This window comes from Psittacula echo (assembly GCF_963264785.1).
Source record: "Psittacula echo genome assembly, chromosome: Z".
NCBI lineage: Eukaryota > Metazoa > Chordata > Aves > Psittaciformes > Psittacidae > Psittacula > Psittacula echo.
In genome coordinates, this window is record NC_137742.1 from 33,432,931 (window position 1) to 33,460,365 (window position 27,435).

The following is a 27,435-nucleotide window of genomic DNA, read 5'->3' on the forward strand; positions in this document are numbered from 1 at the left end:
GCTATTTGATACAGCTTTAGATATCTAGATCTAGAGATAGATAGATAATATTACTAGTAACTACTAGTAACAATGTCTTTATCATTGGGAACAACAGCTATACACTGCTGGACATTGCTGATGGACTAACACTGATAACTGATAACTGATGTGCCTTGAGCACAAGCAGCCACAGAAACAGAAAAAACTGTTGTACCAGAATGCACTACTCAGACACAGCAAACTTACAGATTCTTTCTGCGAATCTTACTAGGATCATGTTCAAATTCTAGAATAACATATAACAAATTTATATCAGGAAGTATGAAAACTGTGTATTGGGTTTGTGTGGCAAGGTTTTGGCAGTAGGGGAGCTACAGGAATAGCTTCTGTGAGAAGCTGCCAGAAGCTCTCCCCATCTCTGATGAAGCCAATACCATCCAGCTCCAAGACGGATTCACTCAAGATGGCCAAGGCTATACCCATCAGCAATGGTGGTAGGTCCTCTGAGATAACATAATTAAGAAGGCGGGAAAACACCCATTCAACAGCAATTGAGGCTGTACAGAGCAGTAAGAATATGTAAAAGAAATAGCTCTGCAGACACTCAGGTCAGTGCAGAAGGCAGGAGGAAGTGCTCCAGGTACAGGAGCAGAGATTCTCCTGCAGCCCGTGGTGTAGACCATGGTGAAGCAGCTGTGCCCCTGCCACCCATGGGAGGTCCATGGTGCAGCAAATTCCACCTGCAGACGAGGAGGGCCCCATGCTAGAGCAGGTGGGTGCCTAAAGGAGGCTGTAAACCCATGGGAAGCCTGTACTGGAGCAGCCTCCTGGCAGGACCTGTGGGTCCCATGGAGAGAGAAGCCCAGGCTGGAGTGGGTTTGCTGCAGGCCTTGTGACCCTGCAGGGGAACCACACCGGAGCAGCCTGTTCCTGAAGGACTGCACTCATGGAAGGGACCCACACTGGAGCACAGGAAGAGCGTGAGGAGTTCTCCCCCAGAGGAGGATGGAACGGCAGAGATAACGTGTAATGAACGAACTGACCTCAATCCCCGTTCCCCATCACTCTGCACTGCTCAGGGGGGAGGGTTAGAGAGAATAAGCAATAAAGCTGAGCCTAGGATGAAGGAAGGGGTGGGGAGAAAGTGTTTTTAGGATTTGGTTTTACTCCTCATTACCCTACTCTGATTTGATTGGTAATGAATAGAACTAATTTCCCCAAGTTGAGCCTGTTTTGCCTGTGATGGTTATTGCTGAAGGATCTCTCTCTCTTTGTCCTTATCCCAACCCATAAGCCTTTCACTGTATTTTCTCTCCCCTGACCAGCTGACAAGGAGAGTGACAGAGCAGCTTTGATGGGCATCTGGTGTCCAGACAGGGTCAACACACCACAAGTATGTGTACTCTGAAAACATATTTTACAGAAGTGTGCATATGAACAACCACAACACCAAAGGCAAAACTGAACTGTCACCATTAGCTTACCCAGCAGAGACAAACACCTGTCCTCAAAATCCAAGTCTTACAGAAAGTATAAAAAGCAGAATTAGAACTTTGACCTAATTAAGTACAATAATACACTTATTTCACTAGCACCAATTGTTTTCTTTAAGCAGAGCACACTGCATTGTGAGGCACACTGGACTGTGGATGTGTTGCTAAGCACTCATATAAGGTTTAATTATTATATTTGGAATAATTTGCTCTGAATTATGTAAGTTAAGCAAGAGTGCCTTTTTTTTCCAATTATACTGAGTCTATGTTAGTAGCACGTTCTTCTAAGCTCCAGAATCACAAAGCACACTCCTTCAAAAGCATATGTTTTTAAGGAATGAGACCACAAAATTATTATTTTTTATTTCTGAATTATATAACTTTCTTCCCACATCAGAGATTATTTTGACATACTGAGAAGCTGAAACAATCTTGTGAATAACGTTCATATTCACAAACTAAACAAAAAAAATATATCTCTAATTGTAGTCAAGAGATACTATGAAAATTGGGCGTGAAGCTACTTCCATGTGCTGAAAAATAAAGAAAAATATATCAGTACAAAAAAACTTTCAGAGACCAAGGATAAAAAAAAATCAAGACATAGATATAACTGAACTATTTAATATATCATACAGTGAAGGTATACATTTAATTAATGTAATTTATTTGTAATTAACTAATCATTTTTTAATTTGTATTTAAATCATATGTGTACCTTTAATTCATTACAATCAAGCATGTCACATGGCTCACCAACACAAACACATGAAAAATATGGGAAGTTAAAAGAAATATTTCAGAATTACAAACCAATATAAATCATCTTCCTGATACAGCAAGACTCCTGTCATGCGTCTTTAAGAAATTTTGTACATCATGTACGCTTCATGTGTGCTAATCGCAAAAGTAATTATAGACTATGTATACAGGATGGGTAATTTCTCTTTCAATATAATGTACTCTCATCAATGATTGCTTTCATTGTAGTTTCTAGATGTCTGACGTCATGTCTGCCATCTCTTATTACAATGCACTGGGCATAAATGCACGCTTGCTGCTTTTATGGTTTTCTGTTTCAACCATTTTTAGTATTACATTCATATGCAGGTGTATAAATACATTTTGCACACAATTTACTTATGCTTGGAAATAGGCAGGAGTTCTAATATGACACTACTGACATTATATAACACTTCATATTCCTCAGTATAAAATTTCTCTCATCATGTAATGATGATTATTTTTTCTATTCAGTGCTATTCAAAATTTTCCATAGGCAAATTGAAATGTCAGCCTTCCCTGTGTCTAGGAGCTCACAATAGAAATATGAAGAAATGTTGGGTTATGTGTTTATTTAAATTTCAACCACACTTTTCTCAACTGAATCTTTAGTAAGACAGCTTGTAAATAATGTCACTGCACCAACTTGTTTGTTGATAACACTAAACTAATCTAAACTTGCTCCAAAACAGCTGTGAAACACTCTAGAATAATCCTACCTCTTGTCAATTTTGTATTTTCATTGGCAGGAACATTTTCAAAAACACATCACATATTATCATCCAGCAAATAATGCCCCGTACAAGCATTCTGTCCATTTTGGGACCAATACCTTTCAAATAGATGTGTCACTCTGTTTTTAAGGGAATGAGGAAGGTAAAGCAGGTGTACTTAGAAGTAAAGCTAATGACTCACCTTCAACTTTAGAACCAGCTTTAAGGTATCAAGCTCCCACTCTATGCCTCTGATGTGGGAATAACTTTAGAATCAGACTACTATACTATGATGTAAATACATTGATTTGAATGTAATCCTTGTAAATTAAAATATGCCTATCATACTGATTAGCTGTGCACTCAGATGGTGAAACACTAGTGTCCTAAACGAATGTATAAACCCTAAATGAATGTATATAAAAATGAGTGTTTCTCAATCAAATTTTGTAATAGTTTACTACTAACTACCAAATAATAAGAAATCACTAGAATTTCTAACTACATTACAAACAGCAGATGTTATTATTTGTTAGAGGGCTGCAGTTATCTCTTGGGTTTACAAAGCTCCTGTGACAGTTTAGCAGATGTTTTCCATCTTGTTTTAATATTTGTCCAACTTCTGGTTAAGTATTTTTATACATAAAATAATGAAATGATAAAAGTATATAACAGATTAATGATAGACAGCACTGATATAAAAAGTAGATAATTATTAAGTACCAAGTAACTCAAAGTTTTTAAGAATTTAATACAATTAATTAGGGAACTCTGCTTGTGACAATCCTCCACTGATAAGTTGCTATAATCTGATATTTAATTAAAATTAATTAATAAGCTAAAATTTATCTAGATGTAATTATTTTTTCAGGGTTACTGAGTAATTTTCATATAATAAGTAGACAAACCAACAGACATACCCTGACCCAGCTCTCAATCTCTAAATGAACCAATACAGTATCATCCTATTCTGTTTTCAGAGGGCTCATTCTAATGGTCTCTCACCAATTCTCTTAAAGCCAAATTACCAGCACAAAGGGGGTCTAATCACTTTCCATTAAATACAAGGGAGTATTTTCCCTTTTGGTGTCCTTGTTTCAGCTGGGATAGGGTTAACTTTCTTCCTTGTACCTGTGTTTTGGATTTAGGATGAGAATAATGTTGATAACACACTGAGTAACAGTGTAAACACTGAGTCAAAGACTTTTCACCTTCTCACACCACCTTGCTGGCAAATAGGCTTGGAGGCACAAGAAACTGGGAGGAGACACAGCCAGGACAGCTGACCCCAACTGGTCAAAGTGATATTCTATATCATATGATGTCATGTTCTGTATACAAACTAGGGGAAAGCTGGCCAGGAATCGCTGCTCGTGAACTGGGTGGGCTTTGGTCAGCAGGTGATGGGCAACTGGACTGTGTGGCACTTGTTTTGTATACTCTAATTCTTCTAACACTACTATTATTATTTTACCTTCCTTTCTGTCCTGTTGAACTGTCTTTATTTCAACCTGTGAATTTTACCCTCCTTTCTCCAGTTCTCTCCCCCATCTTACTGCGGGTGCTGGGAGTGAGCAAGTGTGGTGTGTAGTGTGTGAGCCTGCTGGGTTAATCCCTGACACTTTGTTAGTCCTTTTCTTCTTTGTATAGACAGGGGACTCACACGATTTGTCATTCTTATGAAATAGAAATGTCACTGCTATCCAAGTGCCTCAGTAGGATAAAATAATATGTAAACTTTATTATATTTTAGTCTCAAAGCATTTTCCAAATAAGCACAAACATATACATACACACATATATAGAAAATCAACACAAAATCTTTTTTGCAGAAATAGAAGAAAGCTCAGCATTTTGTCAGGGAAAAAAAAAAAAAAAAAAGACACAACTGAATCTGTGTGTTTAACTTTAATTATGCCTTTCTCTTATCAGTGAACAGACAGCCAGATCCAGATTTTCTTATACTTAGGTAATGATACTTGCCTCCAGAAAGGATTGCTAGGACTACATTCTCTTTTGTGAGAGAGGTTTTCATACTCTGAAGTTGAACCGAATGCTGACAAGTGCTCAATTTTGTCTAGTTCTACAAAGACTATACTAGTCAGTTGAAATTTTTCTGGTTTTATGCATGACCAAAATGTTTGTTAAAGGATATTCAGTCTATGCAGAAGAGCTCTAGTGCTGTTGTGCATGTTTACAAGCAGGAATCTATCTCTCTGTATCAGTCTGCATATTGGTTGGTTCATGCACTCACTTGTTTTTATATTTGATGTCAGTTCTTCTCCTTTTCCATATAAATTCTTTTTTAGAAGAACACCAATACAGAAAAGACCTAGAACAGCATTAAACTCATTAATGATTTTATTAAGTCAGCTAGTTATCAGGTACAATTAATCAATTGTACATACTTTTCTGCTCTATTTTTGCTAAATGCACCTTCTCTGGAATTTATGACAAAAAAAGTGGCTGACTAATCTGAATTTCTCAATTTATTCATTTTCAATAAAAAGCTATTCATCAGCTTAAATCCACCTGTGAGTTCAAATCTAATTTAAATCACCTGGGAGTAAACAAAATTGCTCTTCTTCCCCAGCACATCAGCTGTGGATAAAAATAACAAGCACATTTCCAAGGAGCTCAAGATTCTGAAACCTCTGTTTCTACCAACAGATTTTACTAAAATGATTTAATGATTAGAAAGAAGCACCCTGGGTGCATTTTAGATTCAATATTTTGATCCACGATTAACGAGAATAGAAGGAAAAAATACTGGCAAAATCTAATTCAGAGGATATAAAAAGGCTTTTTTTTCACTAGTGCCAGTATTAATCAAACATTCATTGTAAGCAAATTTTAGACCATATTGCCACATTTGCTTGACTATTTTTCAGTATCTTCAGCATCTTATATCTTTTCTATTTTCCTTTAATTTATGGACATGGCCAAAAAGTTTCCATTGGAAAAAAGAGACAATTGAAGTTACTGAAGAAGCCAGATGAAGTGTGATGTCTTGGCTATAAAATTTCAAAATTATGTTTAGCTAGCTAACTTAAATCCTGGTTTGCCTGAGATTTGCTCAATTCTGACAAGACAGTTCCATTTAAAAACCCAGGAAAAGGTTCTGGTCAGCCTTAATGACTCTGGGATTGGGACAGCCACTGTCAGGACCCTTTTCAGGCATCAAGATACCTATACTCAAAGCCATCCCTGATGCAGTGCAACACTCTAAATTGGATGCTCGGAAATTGGTATGTGAAAGAGGTCAGAGGTGCTCCCTCACCACTTGGGAACTGCTTTCAAGCTCAGACCCTTATTCTTGGACCTTGCCTCAGCTACACTGCAGCTGTGCCAGATCACGTGCTCTGTGAATCTGGATGCTAACCTGCTGACTTGCCCTTGAAGCTAGACTTTGAACCTGCTTTGTCATAATAGAATTGACAGGCAACCCCCTGTTCTTCACTACTACTATCAGATCTGCATTGCTTGCCCCTCTTGGATGTTGTGGGACTCTGTCCCTGGCCTTCCTTCTGTCACGAGTTGCTCCTGGCTTGCCTTCATTTCTGTAGCAGCCATTCTTGCTGCTCACTCACAAGAGCTAATATATAGTAGATTGTTAGGTTATGATTAATGTGTCTTTAGATAAAGTATGGTAATGATGAGATACTTTATGGCAGGGAGTGGGAAACTGTGCAGCAAGAATCATTCCATCTCATCTGTTGCAAATGGTTTTGTATGTTTCACTGTAGGCAATGGGTGATAACTAGATATCTCCATCGAACATGTTAGCACATGAACTGCTGCTGAACGTGAGTGAATTGCAGGAGACTCTCATATGTATCCACACTCTTCCTTAAATGACCAAGGTGTCATGTAATATCCTTTATTATCTGGAAGGTTGTAGCTGGTTCAGAATAACAGTTAGATAGCATTTTTCTTTGCTGTGTAGTCATACTCTTTTTTAAGAAACACAATGCACTGTGCTGTATAGCAAAAGATGACCTAACAGTTGTGGCAGGTGTAGCCTCTGTCTCAAACAGGGCAATGACTCAAGAAAGGAACAGGTTACAATAGGATGTACTACTACGAAGATTATACAAAAGATATTATGAAATGAAGAAGACTTCCTCTATTTTGTTACCTTTTATAAAATCCTCCTGCTTGGAACTCTTTGAACAAAACATGACACCTGTGATATTAGTGAGATAAAGAGATGTTTCTGATGCTGTTCATACTACTGCAGCTCTTAAGGATTACAGTGAAGATCTCAAATTGATAATCACTAAGTAAATGCTCAGAGATACTGACTTTTACACTGAAAAAATAAAGACAGGAAGGCAAGGAGTAGCAGAGACAAACACAGCAACGTATCAGCTAAATGTCAGCACTAGAATCAGAATCCATGTGATGTTAAGTATAGCTTGTGAAGAATAAAACATTTTCTTTCATCCAAAAATGCTCAGCGTCACTGAAAAGGAAATCTTTATCAGAAACGTAAGTTTCACAGATAATGAACTGGAAAATATACAATTTCACAATACTACTGTGGTCAAAGAAAGATATCTAACTACCCACTGAGGACATGAGATAGTTTAGCCCTCCTCATTTCTAAGCTAGGTTCTTGCTGCTCCAGGTGGGAGCAACCTGAATTTTGACTGCCTATATCTCAGTCACCGTTCAAGTTCTACCATAAGCAAAGTTTTTCTGAAATCCCACAGTGAATTATGTTTATCAGAAATTACCTAGGGAGATACAGTAAGTTAGATATATTTTTCTAATTTAAAATAACACCAAATAACAAGTACCGCTTACTCAAGTTCGTAGTAAGTGCTTTTAGTTGAGTTAATAGCAGGAGCTTTGGAGTAAAATCATATCAGTTTATCAAAATCAAGTAACAAAAGCATGCATGTCATTAATAATGTCTGCACATATATATGTATATGCATTAGTGTCATTTTAATGACTGAACTTGGATGAATTTTTAGCATCTAATTTATGTTACACCATTTATTCGGCTTACTTACTTCAATGTCTTTACGACCAATTTAAATATAACCTAAATATTTATTAATCTCTGTAAATTATCTCACTTATAACCTCAAAAAGAAGCCAATTCTTTCAGACATCTAACTCTCCTAAGCTCAGATGCTCAGAAAATAACCAGAAATTTTCTTTTTTAACCTGAATGGTAACTTTTTGCAGCTATGTGCAAAGGAATAACTAGCACTTCTGTGGCTTTTCATTAGAATTTTAAGTAATTTTGAAGTTAAAGTTGCTACTTCTATGTCTGACATTGATGTCAATTAAATAGTAAACTACTTCTTAGCTTTCTTCAAAATTACTGAAATTACAGTCATATGAGCATTTAATATTGAAAAGTGGGTTTACTATACAGCACACACTGTTATCAGCATCAACCTTCTTCCAAATGAAGACCAAATTGTAGAATCACTGTACCACCCATCAGCTATTTCTTGCTCCCTTCTTCTGCTAAGAAGGAAAAACAAAAGGCAAAAAGGTAATACATTCAGGAACATTCTATGATCTACAGAAAAGTTGGGCAGGTCACTGGAAGGTATGATTTATTTCCTAATACAAAGCAGCTGAGGGAGCTTCACTGCAAAGAGACTTTTCAAGGACAATTTAACACACTTCTGGCAGCATTCAATCTATGTGATCAAATGGTTACTCCCATGTGATCACCTGATCCTGAAAATGCTTTTGCTTTGGTCAAATGGTGATGGGTATTCTTAATTTTGCTGTTAATTTCCTTATTAAGGTTATCTTCAGTTGTGTTTCCTCAGCATATCAGTTTGATCAGTACTGGAATACTGGAGTTACTAGAGTTAATGAAATAGTTATCTTGTGACAGCATTTTTATATATATTAGAAATCCTTTTGTTTTTCTTCGCAAGTAGCCCACGTGTACTAAGCATTAATTAATGGATTTTTTTAATGAGTCTTCTTTTTCCCCTATTCTTTACTATTCTGTGGAAAAATACTGCCAACTCATATTTGACTTACTGGCTGGTTTATTTTTCTTTTAAATACATCTATTTACAGGTGAAGACACGGCTTGAGAGACCCACTGGTAGGCACATCATGTATCTAGTTTAACAGGCAGCTATAATCTCTCTTCGGGTTCAATGGATATGACTAAAAATCAATTAATTTATGTTTTTGGAGTTTAGAAATACAACACACTTCAGTTGGTGAGCAGAGATACTTTCCCTCAAATCCACCATTCTGAAAATACTCACACAAATTATGTCAAACCTTAATACTCCAACTTGCATTACATCATGTCCCTAAAAAAAGATGTCGTAAAGCAGAAATAGCCAGAAATAGAAATGTGGAGTTTAGCCACCTTAGTAATAAACATTAAAAACATATCTATTTATCTATGTGTTTATTATTTATCTATGTGTTTGCTTCTTCTGTAGGTGAGTATTCATAAAGAACACCAAAGCAACTACATTATTTTTCTCTCCAATGATAATAGTTATGTATTTATCTCTTTGTAAAATCAAGTTAATACCTTAGGGAAAAGTTCGTTTGCTTAAATCACAAATGCGCAGCTTCAACTTCCATTATTTCTTCATCATCTACTGCAAATACGTTACTGTCAGGGAAGAACAAGTATGGCTGCTCCCTAAAGACACGTAATGGGATGGATATTTCTGATCTTGAACAGTCTAATTTTAACAAGTGAAGGTGTTCAGGTGTTTCGTTTTAACTGATTGTCTCAGAGCTGGAAGGTGCCCTGCGTATGGTCTTCTAAGAGTAAAAAGTGGGTGTAGACTGAAATTCTCTCCTGTTATGAGCTGCACTGCCAAGATAGGTGTCCCTTAATTCACCTTTCTCCAAAACCTCTGTCTCTGACTTACAGTCATGGCAAAGCTAAGAGGCCACCTCCTTTGGCATACATAAAACAAAAGAATTGTGGACAAATTGATTATGAAAGAATCAAGTGAACTATGGATGTTTACTGCAGACAGTGCTGGTCAGGAAAGCTTCCAAGCACAACCTTTACAGAAATACGTATTTTTAAGCAGGTGGATTGCTTCCTAATCCTGGCTGTAACATGGACACTATATGCTTTCTGTCCAGAAAAAAAAAAAAAATCAATGTGCTGTCAAAGAAAATTTGATTTGGACTGTTATTATATCCAGATGGAGAAATTTCCTTCCACCTCACCCACAGGGAATATATGTTAGCATTTGATGGTTCCAAAAATCTTAAAATCAAAATAGGGTTTTATTTCAGGGAATTAATTTGTTAGAGAAAGTTTTATCTTGCTATCTACTGTCAGCTTTAGGGTAGTTGTTTGGAGAAGATTGCACAATCGAGTATTCTATATTTATTATAATGTCTGTTACTGGTATTATTACATGGTGCTCCATTTACATCCCGTTGCCTTGGTAGTACAAGTCTATTGTGGCCTCCTCATAAGTAATTGTATTTGCTTTTTACCTGCAGTGCATTTGATTACTAAGCTTCTTTTTAGCATCTTCTGTAGATGAAAACATTAATTTTCATCTGAATGTTGTGTTTTGTGTAACTATAAACAGCAGCATATAAAATGTTTATGCTGGAAAAGTCAAAGCTAGAGAATAACAAAAATTACTACTAAATGCCACTCCAATGAATACTTTTATGCTAAGAATGAGAATGTCTATTTTCAATAAAGTAGGAATATGTCAACTTCACTTCAAAAGGTAAACTCCCTTAAGTTTCACCAATCTACATTCATAATACATTCAACAGAATACACCCATACAGCTGACCTGATGTTCATTGCACAGACAAAAGTATACACATAATTAAATGACTGGGTTATCACACTGCTCACACAAGAAGATTACTTAATTTATTTTTGAGTACAGCTCCTGCTGTGATATATTTTAAATATAAGATTGCAGTGATCATTCACTGCTGCCTCCCAGGATGCTTCTCTGTTAACTACCATGAATTCTACTAAGCAGAGGTTGTTAATAAAAAGAAAAGACCCGGTATTTTTTTTTATTACTGGTATCTTTCCAAAAACCTTGAGGCTTATGTGTGCTTCCATTCATTCTCCTTTAAGTGAATATTCTAAACTATACTTTAGATGTCTAAGCTATGCACACACAGAAGCAGTATAGAAGTATGTTTGTTATATGGCTTTCATCAAATACTTCATGACTTTTACAACATGAAGTGTATATCAAAATAAAGCAGAATCCTACCTTTTAGGTAAAATAGGCTTTCACTTTTAACATGGGTTAGTTTAGTGTGTATTTACCAGTAAATACATGCATTTAAACCTTTATGCGCGCCATCCCAGAAAGAACTCAAGGCAGCTTGGATGGGGATTTGAGAGGCCTGGTCTAGTGGAAGGTGAAGCTGTGTATGGCAGGGGAGTTGCAACTAGCTGATATGTAAGGTCCCTTCCAACCCATATCATTCTTTGATTCTATGATTTATTGTCTTTTGTGCTCAGACTTCTGCTATCAGTCCCAGCAGTAGACCTTTCTATTGTTCTCTACCTGCTGGCAGTTTACCTTGCTGTAGTCATAATCTTTTGTGTATGGTCTTTGTTGGGCGGTGTGGTGAAATAATCAAGGCACTGACGTGGATTAAGAACCATCTGACAAAAAGAAGGGAGGAAAGGCTAAGATGCTTCATCTGATGCTGCCACAGAAAGAAAAGCACATCTGTTGATTCCTGGAATAGCATAAGACAAGTGAAGCCTAGCAGAGTTAAAGAACCATGGGCAGATCTGCCACTTTAAACAGCTTCATTTAGAGAAGAAATGGAAATAAACGTACAAATGAAAAAGAAAGAAAACATATTCTGCACAGTAATCTAAAGCATAAAAAGCACATTATTTTTAATAGAACTTTATGATACCTTTTTATGTTGACTATAAAATCTGCTTAAAGCACACATAAAACTAAAGTATGAACTGCTTGTTATTTTTACAATTGCTTGGAAATTAGACTTATTGCTAACTGCAGTTATATTGGATATTTTCCTGTATTGATGGAAAATAACACTAAACAAAGATTTTTCTTTGAATAAGGAACAGTAATATTATTTTAATATGTCTCCTACTAAGTAATTGCTGCTATTGCTCTTTTCCCAGGGACTGTGGTTGCACAGTTTGCTTAAACTCCTCTATGAGTAGGTTGTTGCTGAAAGAAGTGCTCTTGGCCGATGTTGCCTTCTGCTGTAGTTATTTGTTCCCATTTCTGCATGGCAAGTTTATCTGATCGGAACCTTCTTTTGTTGTTGTTGCTATTGCCAACAGAAGGCACATGGTTGGAATGTGAAGTGCGGAAGTATAGAGTAGTAATTTTGACTGTTCCATGTGATAGCTTCCAGAGCTAGAACAGCTAAAAGTCAAACCTGAAAATCTGCATGAAACTAAACTGCACTGCATATATGCACACACTCATACGTATTTCCTTTACAGATGGTTACATACATGTATGTTTGTAATATACCTATTCAGCTTAGGCTATAGCTCAGCTATTCGCTCAGCATTTACCAACCTATATAGTAAAAATAATCCACAACCTTTTACATGAAACATCAAAACTTAATGATGAAAATATCTAAAGGAACAGATTAATTACAGATGTAATTAATCATAGATGGTATTTAACTCAGATCAGTATGAAAGTCTATCAAAAAAACAAAAGCTACACAGATGAAAAGCCTCAAGAGTTCAAATCTTCAGAACTGTCTGGCGAAGTTTAGCATAAGTAATGCTTTTTCATACATTGCCATAAAGCTGCAAAAAAACTGCAATGAGAAGATCTTAATCTGTGGGCGATCAGAGAGGTTGAGGCCAACTAATCTGAGAGTAATGTTCTGCATCATTAAGTTAGGGATGTACTTCAGGATTTTCATTTTAATGTCTCTTTCCTGAAAGGTTTCTCTTTTATTTTCTACTTGGTTTTAACTTTCGTATTCCCTACTCTGCTCAAGATGGGATTCTAAATGACTGAAGATAAATCTGGAATATTCTTAATTAAAATTTAAGTAAGTCATATAAAATACATTCGTTTGCTGTTTAACACCTCAGTTCATACAGAACTCCCCACACCTTATTTGATTTTTTTTTTTAGTTTATCATATCAAGCAACCCATAATATTTATGTCTCACCATCTCAAATATCTCCAGCCATCTTTTCATCTTTACAAGTGTGGTACAATAGTCAACCAATGCTTCTGAAGCATCTACCATTTCAAGTTTTACTTTAGAGAATTGCCAAAACAGAGTGATGAAGTTACATTTAATATATTATGTTTTGTTAGTGAGATAGATAGATACAAAAAAGTACAACGTAAATTCAGCACAGTAGTCAAAGATCAACAGTGAGTCCACACTTCTGAAATTATAGCTGGCCATGAAAGCCATGTTTCTGCTTGGTATTTTGAGTAGGTAAGAGTTCGAAAAGAGATTCTAATAACTCAGTATCATTAAGAACATGCAAACCAAGTCAACAGAGTGAATGTGGAGTTATGTCCTCTGTACAGCTAATTGTTCTATCATGTGTTTGCTACCAGTGTGTAATTCACTCTGAGGAATTTAAACTTCCAGTTTCAAGATAATGCATTGTTACCGTCTTTTATGCCAGATTCAGATCAACTCATGAAAATAGTACTGGTCCTGTAAAAATAGGAAAGTTCCCACTTAAAGAGGGAAAAAAATATTAAAAAGATAAATACAGAAAAAAGTTAAGTAAAACCCCAGGAAGCTGAGATAGATAAACAGAGAAAACATTTCTCTGTAGAAAAAAGTTACCTAACAATGGTATGTTACAAGACTTATGTACCTAGAAAATTTGTCTTCTGAAGCCTCTCAACAGCTAAGGAATCTGGCTAGGTTATTTTCTGAAAAAGCAGAATGATGAGTGATGAGGTTTTCTCAAACTTGCATTTACCTTTTCCTCTGCTATCTAACTGAACTTCAGAAAAAATCATCTACATGGTTAGATATGCACTGTGCAATTAAAGCACTGTAACGACAGTTTCTGTGTATTTTACATGACAAAAAATTTTAAGTTGTATTTTTCTTGTTTTTCTCCCAATTTACATATACAAACCAAATTTTAACATGTTTATTCAAACTCAGCACTGGTATTCTTGCAGAATACAGTTATAAGAAGATAAAAGGATAAATAAAGTTTGCAGCTCATATCTAACATTCTTCCAGAGTTCCAACTGCTTTATTCTATTATGGTTCTTCATAAAGTTTTAATAAAATGTCAGAAGAATATAAGAAAGCAAAGAAAATATCTGATTACATTACTAAAACACTTGTAATTTGGTTTAACACGAAGCAAATTGTATGATAAATGAAAATCAAGGTAATTTTTAAACGGAACATCTATCATCTAACCACTTACCGTGATAAACCAAGTTAATGCTAACACACACCAGATTTCTGCATTCTTTTTTAATATTGTTTCTCCAGAAAAGCATATTTTCATTTCATAAACAACACTGTAGTTCAAAATCACTGAGTGTCATAAAAGCAGTAATAGGAGCTACCAAACTGCTAGATCATTAATTATTAAAAAAAAAAAAAAAAAAAAAAAAAAAAGAGATTCCTTAAAATATAAGATCATCTATCTTTCAGATAGCAAGCATTGCCACAAGATATGCAGAAATGATTTATCAGGAAACTTTGTTTTCTGGGGAAGGTGACAGGTTTAATAAGGTATGAGACTTTAAGAAGACTTTAATTAATGCAATTAAATAATTACTCATTAACCATCAGCCATATAAATTAAAACTCACATATATGGGCATCTCTCATAGAGCAAGAAAACAAGTCTTGACAAGGCAAATAAGAAATGCTAAATGTATTGGGATTGTGTGGAAAGGTTTTGGTAGTGAGGAGGTGTACAGGAGTGGCTTCTGTGAGAAGCTGCTAGAAAGCTTCCCTGGTGTCTGACAGAGCCAATGCCAACCAACTCAAAGATGGACACGCCACTGGCCAAGGCTGAGCCCATCAGCAAGGGTAGTAGTGCCTCTGGGATAACATTTGAGAGCGGGAAAAAAACCTGCACAACAACAGCTAAAAAGAGGAGTTAAAGAAACAGCTCTGCAGACACCCAGGTCAATGCAGGAGGGAGAAGATGCTCCTGGCACAGGAGCAGAGATTCCCCTGCAGTCCACGGTGCAGCCCATGGTGCAGCCCATGGTGAGACAGCTGTGCCTCTGCAGCCCACAGAGGTCCGTGGTGGAGCAGATTCCACCTGCAGCCAAGGAGGGCCCCACACCAGAGCAGGTGGGTGCCCAAAGGAGGCTGTGACACCATGGGAAACCTGTGCTGCAGCAGGCTCCTGGCAGGACCTGTGGCCCCATGGAGAGAGGAGCCCACACTGGAGCAGCTGGTTCCTGAAGGACTGCACCCATGGAAGGGACCCACACTGGAGCACAGAAAGTGTGAGGAGTCCTCCCCCAGAGGAGGAAGGAGCAGCAGAGACAATGTGTAATGAACGAACTGACCTCAAACCCCACTCCCTGTCACCCTGCACTGCAAGGGGGGAGTAGGCAGAGAAAATAAAGTTGAATAGTAAAGGAATAAAGCTGAGCCTGGCAAGAAGGAAGGTGTGGGGAGAATGTGTTTTTAGGATTTAGTTTTCTTCCTCTTTACCATACTCTGATTTGATTGCTAATAAATTATGCTGATTTCTCCAAGCCGTGTCTGTTTGCAGGTGACAGTAATTGCTGAGTGATTTCTGTGTGTTTATCTCAACCCATGAGCCTTTTATTGTATTTTCTCTCCCATGACCAGCTGAGTAGAGTGATAGAACAGCTTTGGTTAGTACCTGCTGTTCAGCTGAAGTTAAGCCACCACACTAATACCATTTCGTGAGAGGTATCGAGTTTATCTACCTGTTCAAAAAAGGGATACTCTTCTTGCAATTTGTATGTTCAGAATACTAGCCAGATCGTCCAATGGTGACAGACATTCTGAAGATTTTTTCAAGGCTACCTCACAATTGTTCTACTGATAAGTCTTTATATGAGGTTCAGTTTAAAGAGTCATCAGAGCTTCAGCTGCAACAAATAACATGGGTTTCTACAGTTTTGTGAATATCCACGAAGATTGATCAACGCTATTGCAACTAGGACCATTTCTGGTACAGTGTGGAACACGAATTAATATTCCCTTAACACTTAATATTCCCTGTGGTAAAAATGGGTATTAGAGCTTGGACTTCTATTTATTTCAAGTCAATACATAAATCGTGAGACTACCTGGTAGAGATATTGTAACAGCAATATTGTCAATGAAATTCTCCATGGGGCCTGGTTCAGATTATGTTCCTGGAAGGCAGCTCATAGATTAAGCTCTAGTAGTGCTTGAAATATTTGGTGCTTGGTGATTTTGAACTATGATTCCTTTACAAAGGAAATAAGCCTGCATTTTTTTCAATATAATCCATATTATGTGTAATGAAAATAAAGCTTGATAAATTATTTCTGAAATTAATCAAGTTGTCAGAAAAAAAATATGAGGAAATATTTATCTTGACAGTTTTGATGGGATTTTGGGTACAAAGTGCAGATGTACTCATTGCAGATGCAGGTGCAATGTTGTGGAGATACACTTGTGACATACATAGCATGAAACGTTTAGGAAATGAATGGATACTACATTTGCAAAATTCAAGTGCTGTTGCCTTTAAGAATATGCAGGACTTACCTGAAGCACAGTAGGAGTTTTGAGGAGATTTTGGATTTGGGCTTCTGTCATGGTCACTGAGACTGAATTTCTGTGTATCTAGCATAGAAAGCCAGATTCTCATGTACCTAAATCAGAGGTTAACAAGCTGCATCCCATTGAGTGAATCAGCAGCAATCAGTGTGAATGTGTACAGTTTATTAATGTTTGACAATGAAAAAAAAAGTCTATATTAAAGTAGTATTTCTTCTGACCATCTCTGAAATGCAAAGAAAATATTTTACTAGAAAATCATATATTTTCTATAGGGACCTGATGTTATATGCCTAAATCACTGTTAACAGACTTGACATGAACTTCCAGACCATTGACGAATATTATTACAACTGATTAAGAAACAGAGCACTATTTTTACAATGTGCTACAACTAACTAAAAAGAAAAAAAAAGGAAAAAAAAAAAGGGAAAAAAATGGCCTAAGAAGAAAATAGAACACAGATTTAATACTTTCATCTAGGATTTTACAGCCAGTATACAGTTGAATTATCATATTATTTAGAACACTGAAACCTTTATTCTAACAAGACAAATTTCTGAGTTCTTAAACAAAAAGAAGAAAAATAATATTTCATCTTTGTAAAGATATAAAAGTAAACCACGTGTATATTTAGTACCACTCACACATAAAACCAGTCCACTGGGAAAGACTTTCCAGTGCACTTGGAAGGCTAAATATGCCATGAACTTGTTTATGTGCTGTACCACAGCCCATTCCCATTGAGATAAAATACAACTTCTCAGTTGAACTGGCATTTCTTTTTTCTGACAACTTGATTAGTTTTACAAATAATTTATCAAGCTTTATTTTCATTACTTATGATATCGATTTTATTGAAAAAATGTGTGCTTACTTCCTTTGTAAAGAAATACTAAAGCATTTATTTGCCCTTTATTCAATAACTGTAGTATGTATAATGTTTACCTTTTGAAGACAAACGGCTGCTATTGGCTGCTGTAAATTACTCCTCACTAGTTTACTAGTTCATAGGTCAAAACTGTAACACTACAAGGTTTACCCTAACGTTAGTGGGATTTTGTTATGAGAAAGAAACTTTGCAGTGAATATTTCAGGTATCTCTCAGGCATGGAGTAGGCAGTATGATAATTGCTATTCATTGTAAAGTATTTTTGGAAGTATTGCTGTTTCTCTGAAGAGCAGAAAATACCTTATTCCACAGCATAGCATTGTGTAGATGTGTCAGGTCTCTTGATGATGGCCTTTATAAAACACATTTTTACATTATAGGTAATTTTATTTTTATATATATATATATATATAAAACTAACTTACATTCTGGAGCAGTGGCATGCTTAAAGGTCCACACACTTCAGAGACCAATTAGCCACAAGACTGAAATTCCCAGTTCTCTTATAGCAAAAAACCCCCACTGTTTTGAAATGTAATATTATATGTGCAATATTATTGAACTAGTTTAAACAATTCTTAAAAAGTTTGTAATCAATTTACTTCTATATCTGTTTTTTACCTGAATTTCAAAATTATGTAAAGATATTCTGCATACACTGTATTTTCCTATCTAAAAGGCTAATAAAAATTTCTTTCCTAAAGAAAGCAACAAGTATACATTATGTATTGGGCGGAGTAGGTACAGGGTTTAAATTAACTTAAATTCGCATGAAATGTGTCACTCATAGCTGGTTTTATCTCTTTTGAATACAAGAATTATCAATTCTGCAGTCATTCTCATATATTATGCTTTAACTATGCATCATTTAGGTCCAACAATTCCTGTTCATAGGACATGTTTCAGATATTTTTTTCTTTTCACTATAATAATTTTAAGCCAAATAGGTACAGCAATTTAAAAGAAGTTATAGAGCCAGAAAGTTTGTTAGAAGGAATTTCTGTTTCAGTAAGAAAAATTAAGTCAGCTTTCTTACTTTAGTGAACAGGAAAACAACTGCATCTGTTTTTACCCATAACAGAATGCTAATGTGTTATCTGCACAGCAAAAAGAGGGGAGGGAAATTATACTTTAGATTTAGTTATTCTAGTGATTTCTAGATTTTGTTTGATGCTTAAAAAAAGGCAGACATTTCTGTACTGTGAAACTTTATTCCAAAGTACAGGCAGTCAAATGAAATCAGACTTCAAAATCAGCAGTGATCCATAATTAATTATTAGCTTTTGTATATTTCAAAAATCAGCATAAGCTTAAAGGGAAATTTAGCCTGTAGTGGGTAATTGTACAGGTGAAGTTGAATTAGTTATCAAAATGTAAGTGAGGCTGTGAAAGATGTATTACTGCTACATCAAGCCAGAACAGAATTTATTTTCTGTGCCTCTTATGGGCTTTGTATGTACCTTTTAATGCGATTTTATTAATCCTTCATTATGCCCAGAGGTTGAGGTTTTTCCCCAGTTACACAAAAATATACTAGAAGTGAATTCTGCGAAAAGAAAAAGCAAGTATTGTAGTGTCATTTTTCCTTCTTTCTTTTACTTACACTCAGTAATTAAAGTCTTACAGATTGCTAGTCCTGCAGGCATTTCTATGGAAGTTAATAGAAATGCTCGCATTTGCAAATTATTTTGACAGGAGGATTTTTGATTGTTCTTAAAAGAAGATGATGATGCATATTTGAAGTCTGAATCTGTCAGTGGTTGTTTCATATTTTATTAATAAAAGGGATGAAAACCTGCAACTTTTTAATCAGGATTTTATTTAGGAATATAAATTTGTTAAGCTTTTACCTCTAACTAGATTTTATTGTAATTGGTATAGGTTCACAGATGGTTTTTAGCTGAATACAAAACTTAGGAATATTTTGGCAGTCCAAATATTATCTAATCAGCATGTCTCATTAGTTAAAACTCTTGTTTTAGTAGCTGGCATTCAAACAAAATGCATTTTGAACTGATCTTTTAATTGAATTTTAAATTTGTCATTGATTAAACTGGATGGCATCATCTGATCTAATGTTTCAACCCTACATTATTTCAATTAAATGGGAACTCAAGGCATGGAAGTTATCACTTCCACAAGTGGCAGGGGTTGAGAAGGTGAGTGGGAGGGACTCTGGAGGGCAAATAAGTCCTTTACAGGAGTCACAATTCAGCAGGAGGTAAGAAAAGGCATTTTTTTCCCCTAGGAAGGTATGAGATATAACTGTGAGAATCAACAAGACTATAGAGTATGGTTAAAAAAGATACTTAGTAGGTGTTTTCAGACTGATGTTATCTGAGAGAGAGAGTTGCAGCAACACCACAGCAGCACACTGAAAAGTTCAAGAGGAAGTTAAGGTAATAGAGGATGAAAGAAACAATGATTGCTTCAGGAGGTGGGTTGGAAGGAATTCAGAGAACAACTAATACCTGAAGGATTATTAACCTTACAAGCATTGTGTCAAGGTGAGAGTTGCAAAACAGCACTGGGGAGACTAGAAAGAGGGGTAAGAATTGACTTCGCATGAGTTACAGAACAAACAAAACCTCAGTGACAAATAAATTACCTTTTTTTTTTTTTTACTTTTCTGTTTACTTTTGGGGTTTTTTCTTTTTATTCGTTTGTTTTAACAAGACAACTGTTTTCATGATACAAGGGGGCTTGATATAAGAAACGCTAGCGCCTGGAAGGCTGTGGAATTTAGGGGCCCCACTAAATATAAATTGCCTTCTACATACCATTCTTCTGCCCATCCTCCTTATCAGTTGACCCATCCTCCTTACCATTCTTCTCCTTCTCCTCACCACATCTACATATCAGTTGGCCCATTCTACTGTTCCTTCTCATTCTTCTCTACTTATCAGTTAATCCAAAGACAGACAGATATGGCTGGTTTCAGCTACTTGTGTAATCACTGGGGCATCCAGATGTGACAAAGGTGAAAAGTTTAAGAAGAGGAAGACTCGTTTACTTCATCTTGAAGACCCCTGCCCACAAGAGGAAGACTCATTTACTTCATCCTGAGACCCTCACCCATGACCTCGGGGAGGCACTGCGCATGTGCAAAGGACCTTTTAGCTCATTATAATACGAAGCGGGGATAGATCATGAATATGTATAGGCGTGTAACTTTGGAGGATAAATGTAGCGGGAAAACGACACTGAGGTGTGCATACTTTGAAGGAGCGATCCCGATGCACCTCAGCGCTGAATAAAAGCATACCTACTTTACAACTTTTACGAGTTGTGGAGTCTCTCCGCGTATCAATTTGGCGAGCCAGGCAGGAGATCGTCTGTTCGACTGCAGGATCGGCTGAGGGGCGGATATCCTAGGCGCCCCAGGCCACTTGCCTGGAGGAGCTCCGCTTCTTGCCCGCTCACTGCAGGAACAGACAACAACCTGTGCAGGCTGCGGAAAACGGTATGCTTAGAATCTGTAATTTTTGGGGCCTATAGGTCGTAATTTGGGGGCCTATAAGTCGTACGCGTGGCCCGGGGCTGCTGGTAAGGCGTGCAGAGACGTCTGGCGCACAGCGAAGTTCCCCTTGGTAGGTAGGGCTTGCAAGCAAGGGGCTCGTCGACCGATAGAGCGGCTGCTAGCGATCCTGAGAGCGGATCGGGCGAGTCCGGGTTTTCGCTGCATCCCAAGTTTTGGGAGCCAGGACGGACCTGCTAAGGGAAGCAGGTGAAGGGTAGGCGAACCCACCAGGTCTCCGCTGCATCTCAAGTTTTGGGAGCCAGGACGGACCTGCTACCATAGAAGCAGGAGAAGGGTAAGCGGAACCACAGTGTGAGTGTGTGGGATCCCGTGTGTAAGTGTTTGTGTGTGATTGAGACGTAGCATAGCTACGAAGCGAGTGTGGAGTCCTAATCCGCGGTTCCGTGTCTCCGCGAGGAGAGCGGCCGGAGGTGGACGAAGCGTCTATGTTTGTCTGCCCTGTGTGTCTTGTCTGTGTCAGTCCTGTAAGCAGCAAAGCAGCCGGAGCTGCCCTGGGTGTCAGCATAAGCCGGAGCTGCCCAAAACTGTCCTGTGTGGTTTTTTCTGTGTGTGTAGCAGCCGGAGTTGCCGGAAGTGCCCTGTGTGTTTTGTTTGTGTGTAACATAGCAACCGGAGCAGCCGGAGCTGCCCTGTGTGTCGTGCGTCAGTTCCGTCAGCAACATAGCAGCCGGAGCTGCCGGAGCCGTCCTGTGTGTCTTGTCTGTGTGTAACCATTAAGCGGCATAGAAAGTGGGGGAGGGTCCGGCTACCCGCAGTGGATAGCTTTACGCCAAATAGCAGAACTCGAGCCTCTAATAAGATATGCAGAATGTGCATCTAGATACAAGAACGAGGGGTTTCCCTGTGTGCCCTGTGGGAGTGTAACTGTATATTACAGGTGGTATTTCACGTGGATATTGTGGCAGTGCTCTCGGTGTAAATTCCACTTTTACAGCCACTCAGGGTACCAGTGGGGGGGCGGATATTGCTCGGGGTGTCTTACGAAACTCTGGCGGGGGGGGGGAAATTATAGTCTCCCAATCGGTTATTCTTTGGGACCAGAAATAAAACGATTACTTTGTGGAGTAAGCCACAAAGTCCCGGAGGACCTCCGGGAAGTTAGAAAGGGAAAACTGGGAAAGGATTTGTAAAAAAGAGTATCAGAGGAATTTGAGGAGGCGTGGTTAAAAAGAAGAAGATAAAATGGGAGCAAACCAAAGTAAGGAAATATTACAAGAGAACCCTAATTAAGTACTGTAATCAATGGTGGCCTCTCTATAAATTAGAAGATGGGGCGAAGTGGCCACTTAATGGGACATTGGATTATAATATTATGTTACAACTAATGTTATTTTTTAAGAAGGGAAGGGAAGTGAGATGAAATATGAAGTATGCAGATACGTTTTTCGCTTTAAGAAACCACCCGGAGTGACAGATGCAATGCAAAATTAATATAGCTCCGCCAGATCCCTTAAATTGGGCTTTGGAAAAGGACAGGGAGAAACGGAAAGTTAAGATGGAGAGATGTTGTTCAGGTTGTGATACTGGGGAAATGATGTTTAAAGTTAAAAATCAGTAATCAGGTAGATAGATAGGAAAATTATGTATCACAAGTACCTCCAAGAGGAGCAGCCTCTATATCTGTCCTATCAGATATTGATAAGGAGGAAGAGATTGCTGTCACTGGCAACAAGCAGCAGATTCACATTCAGAGTTAAGAAGGGGTTAAACCAGAAGTGCTGCTGCAGAGGCAGGCATCTGGAGCGCCTGCAGAGCAGGGTGAGCAACTGTGAGGAAAAAAAAAAAAAAAAAAAAAAAAAAAAAAAGGAAAACAAAGGGGGAAAGGAGGGGAGCTCGGGTAGCTTCTGTGTTTAAGCCTAGGATGAGTGCCGGGTCAGGCGGAGGTGGGGGAGCGGGCTCTTTTTGTGTGGAACCGGATCGGTGTGCGTGCTATGGGGAGTTCGGACGTTGGAAGTGAGACTGCCCTGGGGGGAGTGCCATGGGGGTGGCTCCGGTGACGGTGACTGAATTGGAACTAGACTGATGGGGACCGGGGGAATCTTCCCTAGCAGATCCACTGGTTATAGTGAAGCTAGGGGATAAAGAGGAAATGGAATTTTTAGTTGATAAGGGTGCAACATATTCAGTTTTAACTAAAGCCCTGATACCTTTAGGGGATGAATATATTACTGTAAAAGGAGCAACTGGCCAAAGTGAAAAGGTGTATTTTTATAGACCATTAACAAGGGGGCATTCACAAATTTTTATATATGCCTAACTCCCCAAAGGCCCTCTTGGGAAGGGATTTATTAGAACAATTGGGGGAGTCATCACCTTCAATGAAGGCGAGATCACCTTAAGGACATAGAAGTGCTAAGTTTAATTTTAATTACACACCAAACAGGGGAAAAAGATTAGAGAAGATGTATTAGACCAAAAATTTCCAGGAGCATGGGCTACGGATATACCCGGAAAAGCCAAAAATGCACCCCTGATACAGGTCAAGCTCAAGGAAGGGAAACAGGCAGTCAGGGTCAAACAATACCCTTTGAAAAAGGAAGACAGGGAAGGAATCTGCCCAATAATTGAAAACTTCTTGCAGATAGGGCTATTAAAGGAGTACCAGTCTGATTTTAACACCCTATTTTACCAGTCCGTAAACCTGACGGGACACATCGGATAGTACAGGACTTACGAGCTGTCAACAAAGTAACCGAAGATCTTTACCCTGTGGTAGCAAATCCATATACCCTGTTAACATGCCTAGCACCAGAGCTAACTTGGTTTACTGTTTTAGATTTGAAAGATGCCTTCTTTTGCCTCCCTCTCCACGAAGCCAGCCAGAAAATCTTTGCATTTGAATGGGAAAACCCTAGGAGTGGATGCAGAACTCACCTCACATGGACGGTGCTGCCTCAAGTATTCAAAAACAGCCCCATCCTGTTTGGAGAACAACTGGCAAAAGATCTAGAATCCTGGGAGGCCCCACCTGAAGAAGGAAAACTATTGCAGTATGTAGATGACATCTGAATCGCTACCCAGACAGAGAAAGCTTGTGTGGCCTGGATGGTAAGCCTATTAAACTTTTGAGACTTCAGGGATGCAGAGTATCCAAGAAAAAGGCCCAAATAGTGAAACAAAAGGTAATTTACTTGGGCTATGAGATAAGTGCCGGACAGCGAACTTTGGGACGGAGCCGTAAAGAGGCAATATGCCAGACCCCAAAGCCTCAGACAACTATGGGTTGCATGTAAAGCCTCTATATGCACTCATTGCTGATGGACCAACTAAAGAATGCTCTCATGTCAGCTCCAGCCCTAGGACTTCCAGACGTGAGTAAACCATTCTTTTTGTTTTCTCACGAGAGACAGGGGATTGCCTTGGGAACACTAGCTCAGGACTTGGGCCCATATCGGTGAGCAGTTGCTTATTTTTCTAAGCAATTGGACTCTACAGCTAAAGGGTGGCCTGGGTGCCTTAGAGCAGTGGCAGCAGTTGTGCTGAATGTCCAAGAAGCACACAAATTCACCCTGGGCCAGAAAATAACAGTGCTAGTGTCCCATACAGTGTCTGCAGTACCGGAAGTAAAAGGCGGACATTGGCTCTCCCATCAGAGGTTCCTGAGATATCAAGCCATCATGGTGGAACAGGATGATATAGAAATACTAACAACTAACATTGTCAATCCAGCTTCTTTTCTCAGCGGAGATCTTCAATGGACAAAAGAGGCTAAACGAAGGACAACCTATACATCATGACTGTATGAAAACCATTGAGGACACATACTCCAGCCGTCCAGACCTGAAAGATACCTCTTTGGACAACGCAGAAACCTGGTTTACTGATGGAAGCAGCTATGTCATCAGTGGGAAACGACACGCTGGATATGCGATAAACATCTATACAGACTCAAGATACGCGTTTGGAGTTGTGCATGCACATGGAGCCATCTGGAAAGAAAGAGGACTGTTGAATTCGCACGGAAAAAACATCAAACATGCACAAGAGGTAGTGAGATTGTTGGAAGCAGTCCAACTACCTGAGAAGGTAGCAATTATGCACATTAAGGCACACCAGAGAGTGAGTTCGAAGCAGAAAGAAGGAAATGAGCTGGCGGACAGAGAGGCAAAAGAAGCAGCAAAAGGAGAGGTAATTATTGAAGGAGCCCTAATTTCTGATGGGGAAATTTCTTTGGAAGGTAAGCCAAATTACAGTAAGGAAGATCAGAAACTAATTACAGATCAGGATGGAATACTAAATAAGGAGGGGTGGGCTCACACACCGGAAGGGAAAATAGTTGTCCCCTCTTCTTTGTTATGGGCATTAGTAAGAAATGAGCATCAGAAAACACACTGGGGAGTGGATGCCTTACATAAGTATTTACTAAACAAAATCATGGCTAGAAATTTGTATGCTACCATTCAACAAGTAACTCAACAATGTGACCTTTGCCTTCAAACAAACCCCAAAAATGCCCCCAAACTTAAAATAGGTCAAATTGGAAGAGGTAATGGACCAGGTCAACAATGGCAGATTGACTTCACAGAACTGCCACGAAAAGGGGGGTATAGACATTTGTTAGTCCTAACAGACACCTTTTCAGGTTGGCCAGAAGCCTTTCCAACAAGAAGTGCAAAGACCCGGGAGGTAACTAAGATATTGTTACAGGAGATAATACCACGATACGGAGTTCCAGCCACTGCATCTTCAGACAGAGGACCACATTTTATTTCAAATGTGGTACAACAAATTAGCAAATATTTAGGTATCGATTGGCAACTTCATACTCCCTACCACCCTCAGTCAAGTGGTCAGGTGGAGAAAATGAACCATTTAATTAAACAACAAATTGTGAAATTGGGTCAGGAGGCCAGCCTACCTTGGCCCCAGGCACTTCCATTAACTCTGTTGAGAATTCGAGCTAAACCAAGAACTCGAGAAGGGTTATGGAAGACCACATGGGGTCCAACAAGGACCGTCTCCCCAAGTGGGAGAAGAAACTATGAATAACTATATAATAGAGTGAGGAAAACAACTCAGAAAAATTGAAAAACATGTGGCTGGAACTCGAAGCAGAGGACTGGATAGTCCTGTACATAATACACAACCTGGAGATTATGTGTATATAAAATCTTTCAGACCCACAGGAAAAGAAGAAGATCTCGAACCAAGGTGGAAAGGGCCGTGAAATTAAAACTAACTCACGAAAGATAGAGTGTTCCATGGAAACACTAATATCTGGCTCACATGGACAAACAAGACTGGGGCTACTGATTTCTGTTTTGACCTTGGCACGGGTGGGAAATCCTTTTCAAACGTGCTTAATTGGTGTACCATACTTGAGCCCCTTTGATTTTCGGGGATGGGTAAAGGAAAGGGATGACTCGATTCTAAATTTTACCACAGTAACCGAAATGGTCAAAAGGGCTCGAGGAACCAGTTGGATAATTGCATCAGCCCAATCCCGATGCAAGAATTCCAACTCCTGGGATCTGACAGAACCAATCAGCGCTGCATAACTTTTAGTACATGGTCAAACGAGTTACAATACAATGACAAAATACCCAAAGCTCTACCCCCAGGATATTTCTTGATATGTGGAGACCATGCATGGCCAGGAATTCCTTCCAAACCTTTTGGGGGACCATGTTATCTAGGTAAATTGTCCCTGTTTGCAGCCTCCAAAAGACATTTAGTCCAAGAAGCAGCCTCCGTAGAAGCTTAGAATTGTTGGAGGCGGACTGGATAAATGGCTAAATAGCCTAGGAATTACTGGATGGTTCAAGGACATACTTAAACAAGGTCTTCTAATCTTAGTGATAGTATTATTCATTTTAATGATTGTACCGTGTGTAATACAATATATATTGAAGCTATTCCATAAATCAATAGAAGGAACATGGATAGCTCTGTCGTAAATAATAATCATAAAATAGTAAAAGAATTTACTCACTTTATAGAAAAGGGGGGACTGATACAAGGGGGCTTGATATAAGAAACGCTAGCGCCTGGAAGGCTGTGGAATTTAGGGGCCCCACTAAATATAAATTGCCTTCTACATACCATTCTTCTGCCCATCCTCCTTATCAGTTGACCCATCCTCCTTACCATTCTTCTCCTTCTCCTCACCACATCTACATATCAGTTGGCCCATTCTACTGTTCCTTCTCATTCTTCTCTACTTATCAGTTAATCCAAAGACAGACAGATATGGCTGGTTTCAGCTACTTGTGTAATCACTGGGGCATCCAGATGTGACAAAGGTGAAAAGTTTAAGAAGAGGAAGACTCGTTTACTTCATCTTGAAGACCCCTGCCCACAAGAGGAAGACT

General features: G+C 38.4%; 1 protein-coding gene across 2 annotated transcripts; it reads left to right on the forward strand.

The window, feature by feature from the left end:
- Window positions 1-23,582: 23,582 nt before the first annotated feature.
- LOC308231909 (protein NYNRIN-like) lies at window positions 23,583-26,392 on the forward strand. 2 transcript variants are annotated; one of them, XM_080637750.1, is made up of 2 exons: window positions 23,583-24,435; window positions 24,794-26,392. In XM_080637750.1, the coding sequence occupies exons 1-2, from the start codon at window positions 24,367-24,369 to the stop codon at window positions 26,111-26,113; spliced, it is 1,389 nt and encodes a 462-aa protein (XP_080493876.1). In that variant the 5' UTR covers window positions 23,583-24,366; the 3' UTR covers window positions 26,114-26,392. The 2 variants fall into 2 exon arrangements, with proteins under 2 accessions (XP_080493876.1, XP_080493877.1); XM_080637751.1 differs by having other exon boundaries at window positions 23,583-24,172.
- The last annotated feature ends 1,043 nt before the right edge of the window (window positions 26,393-27,435 follow it).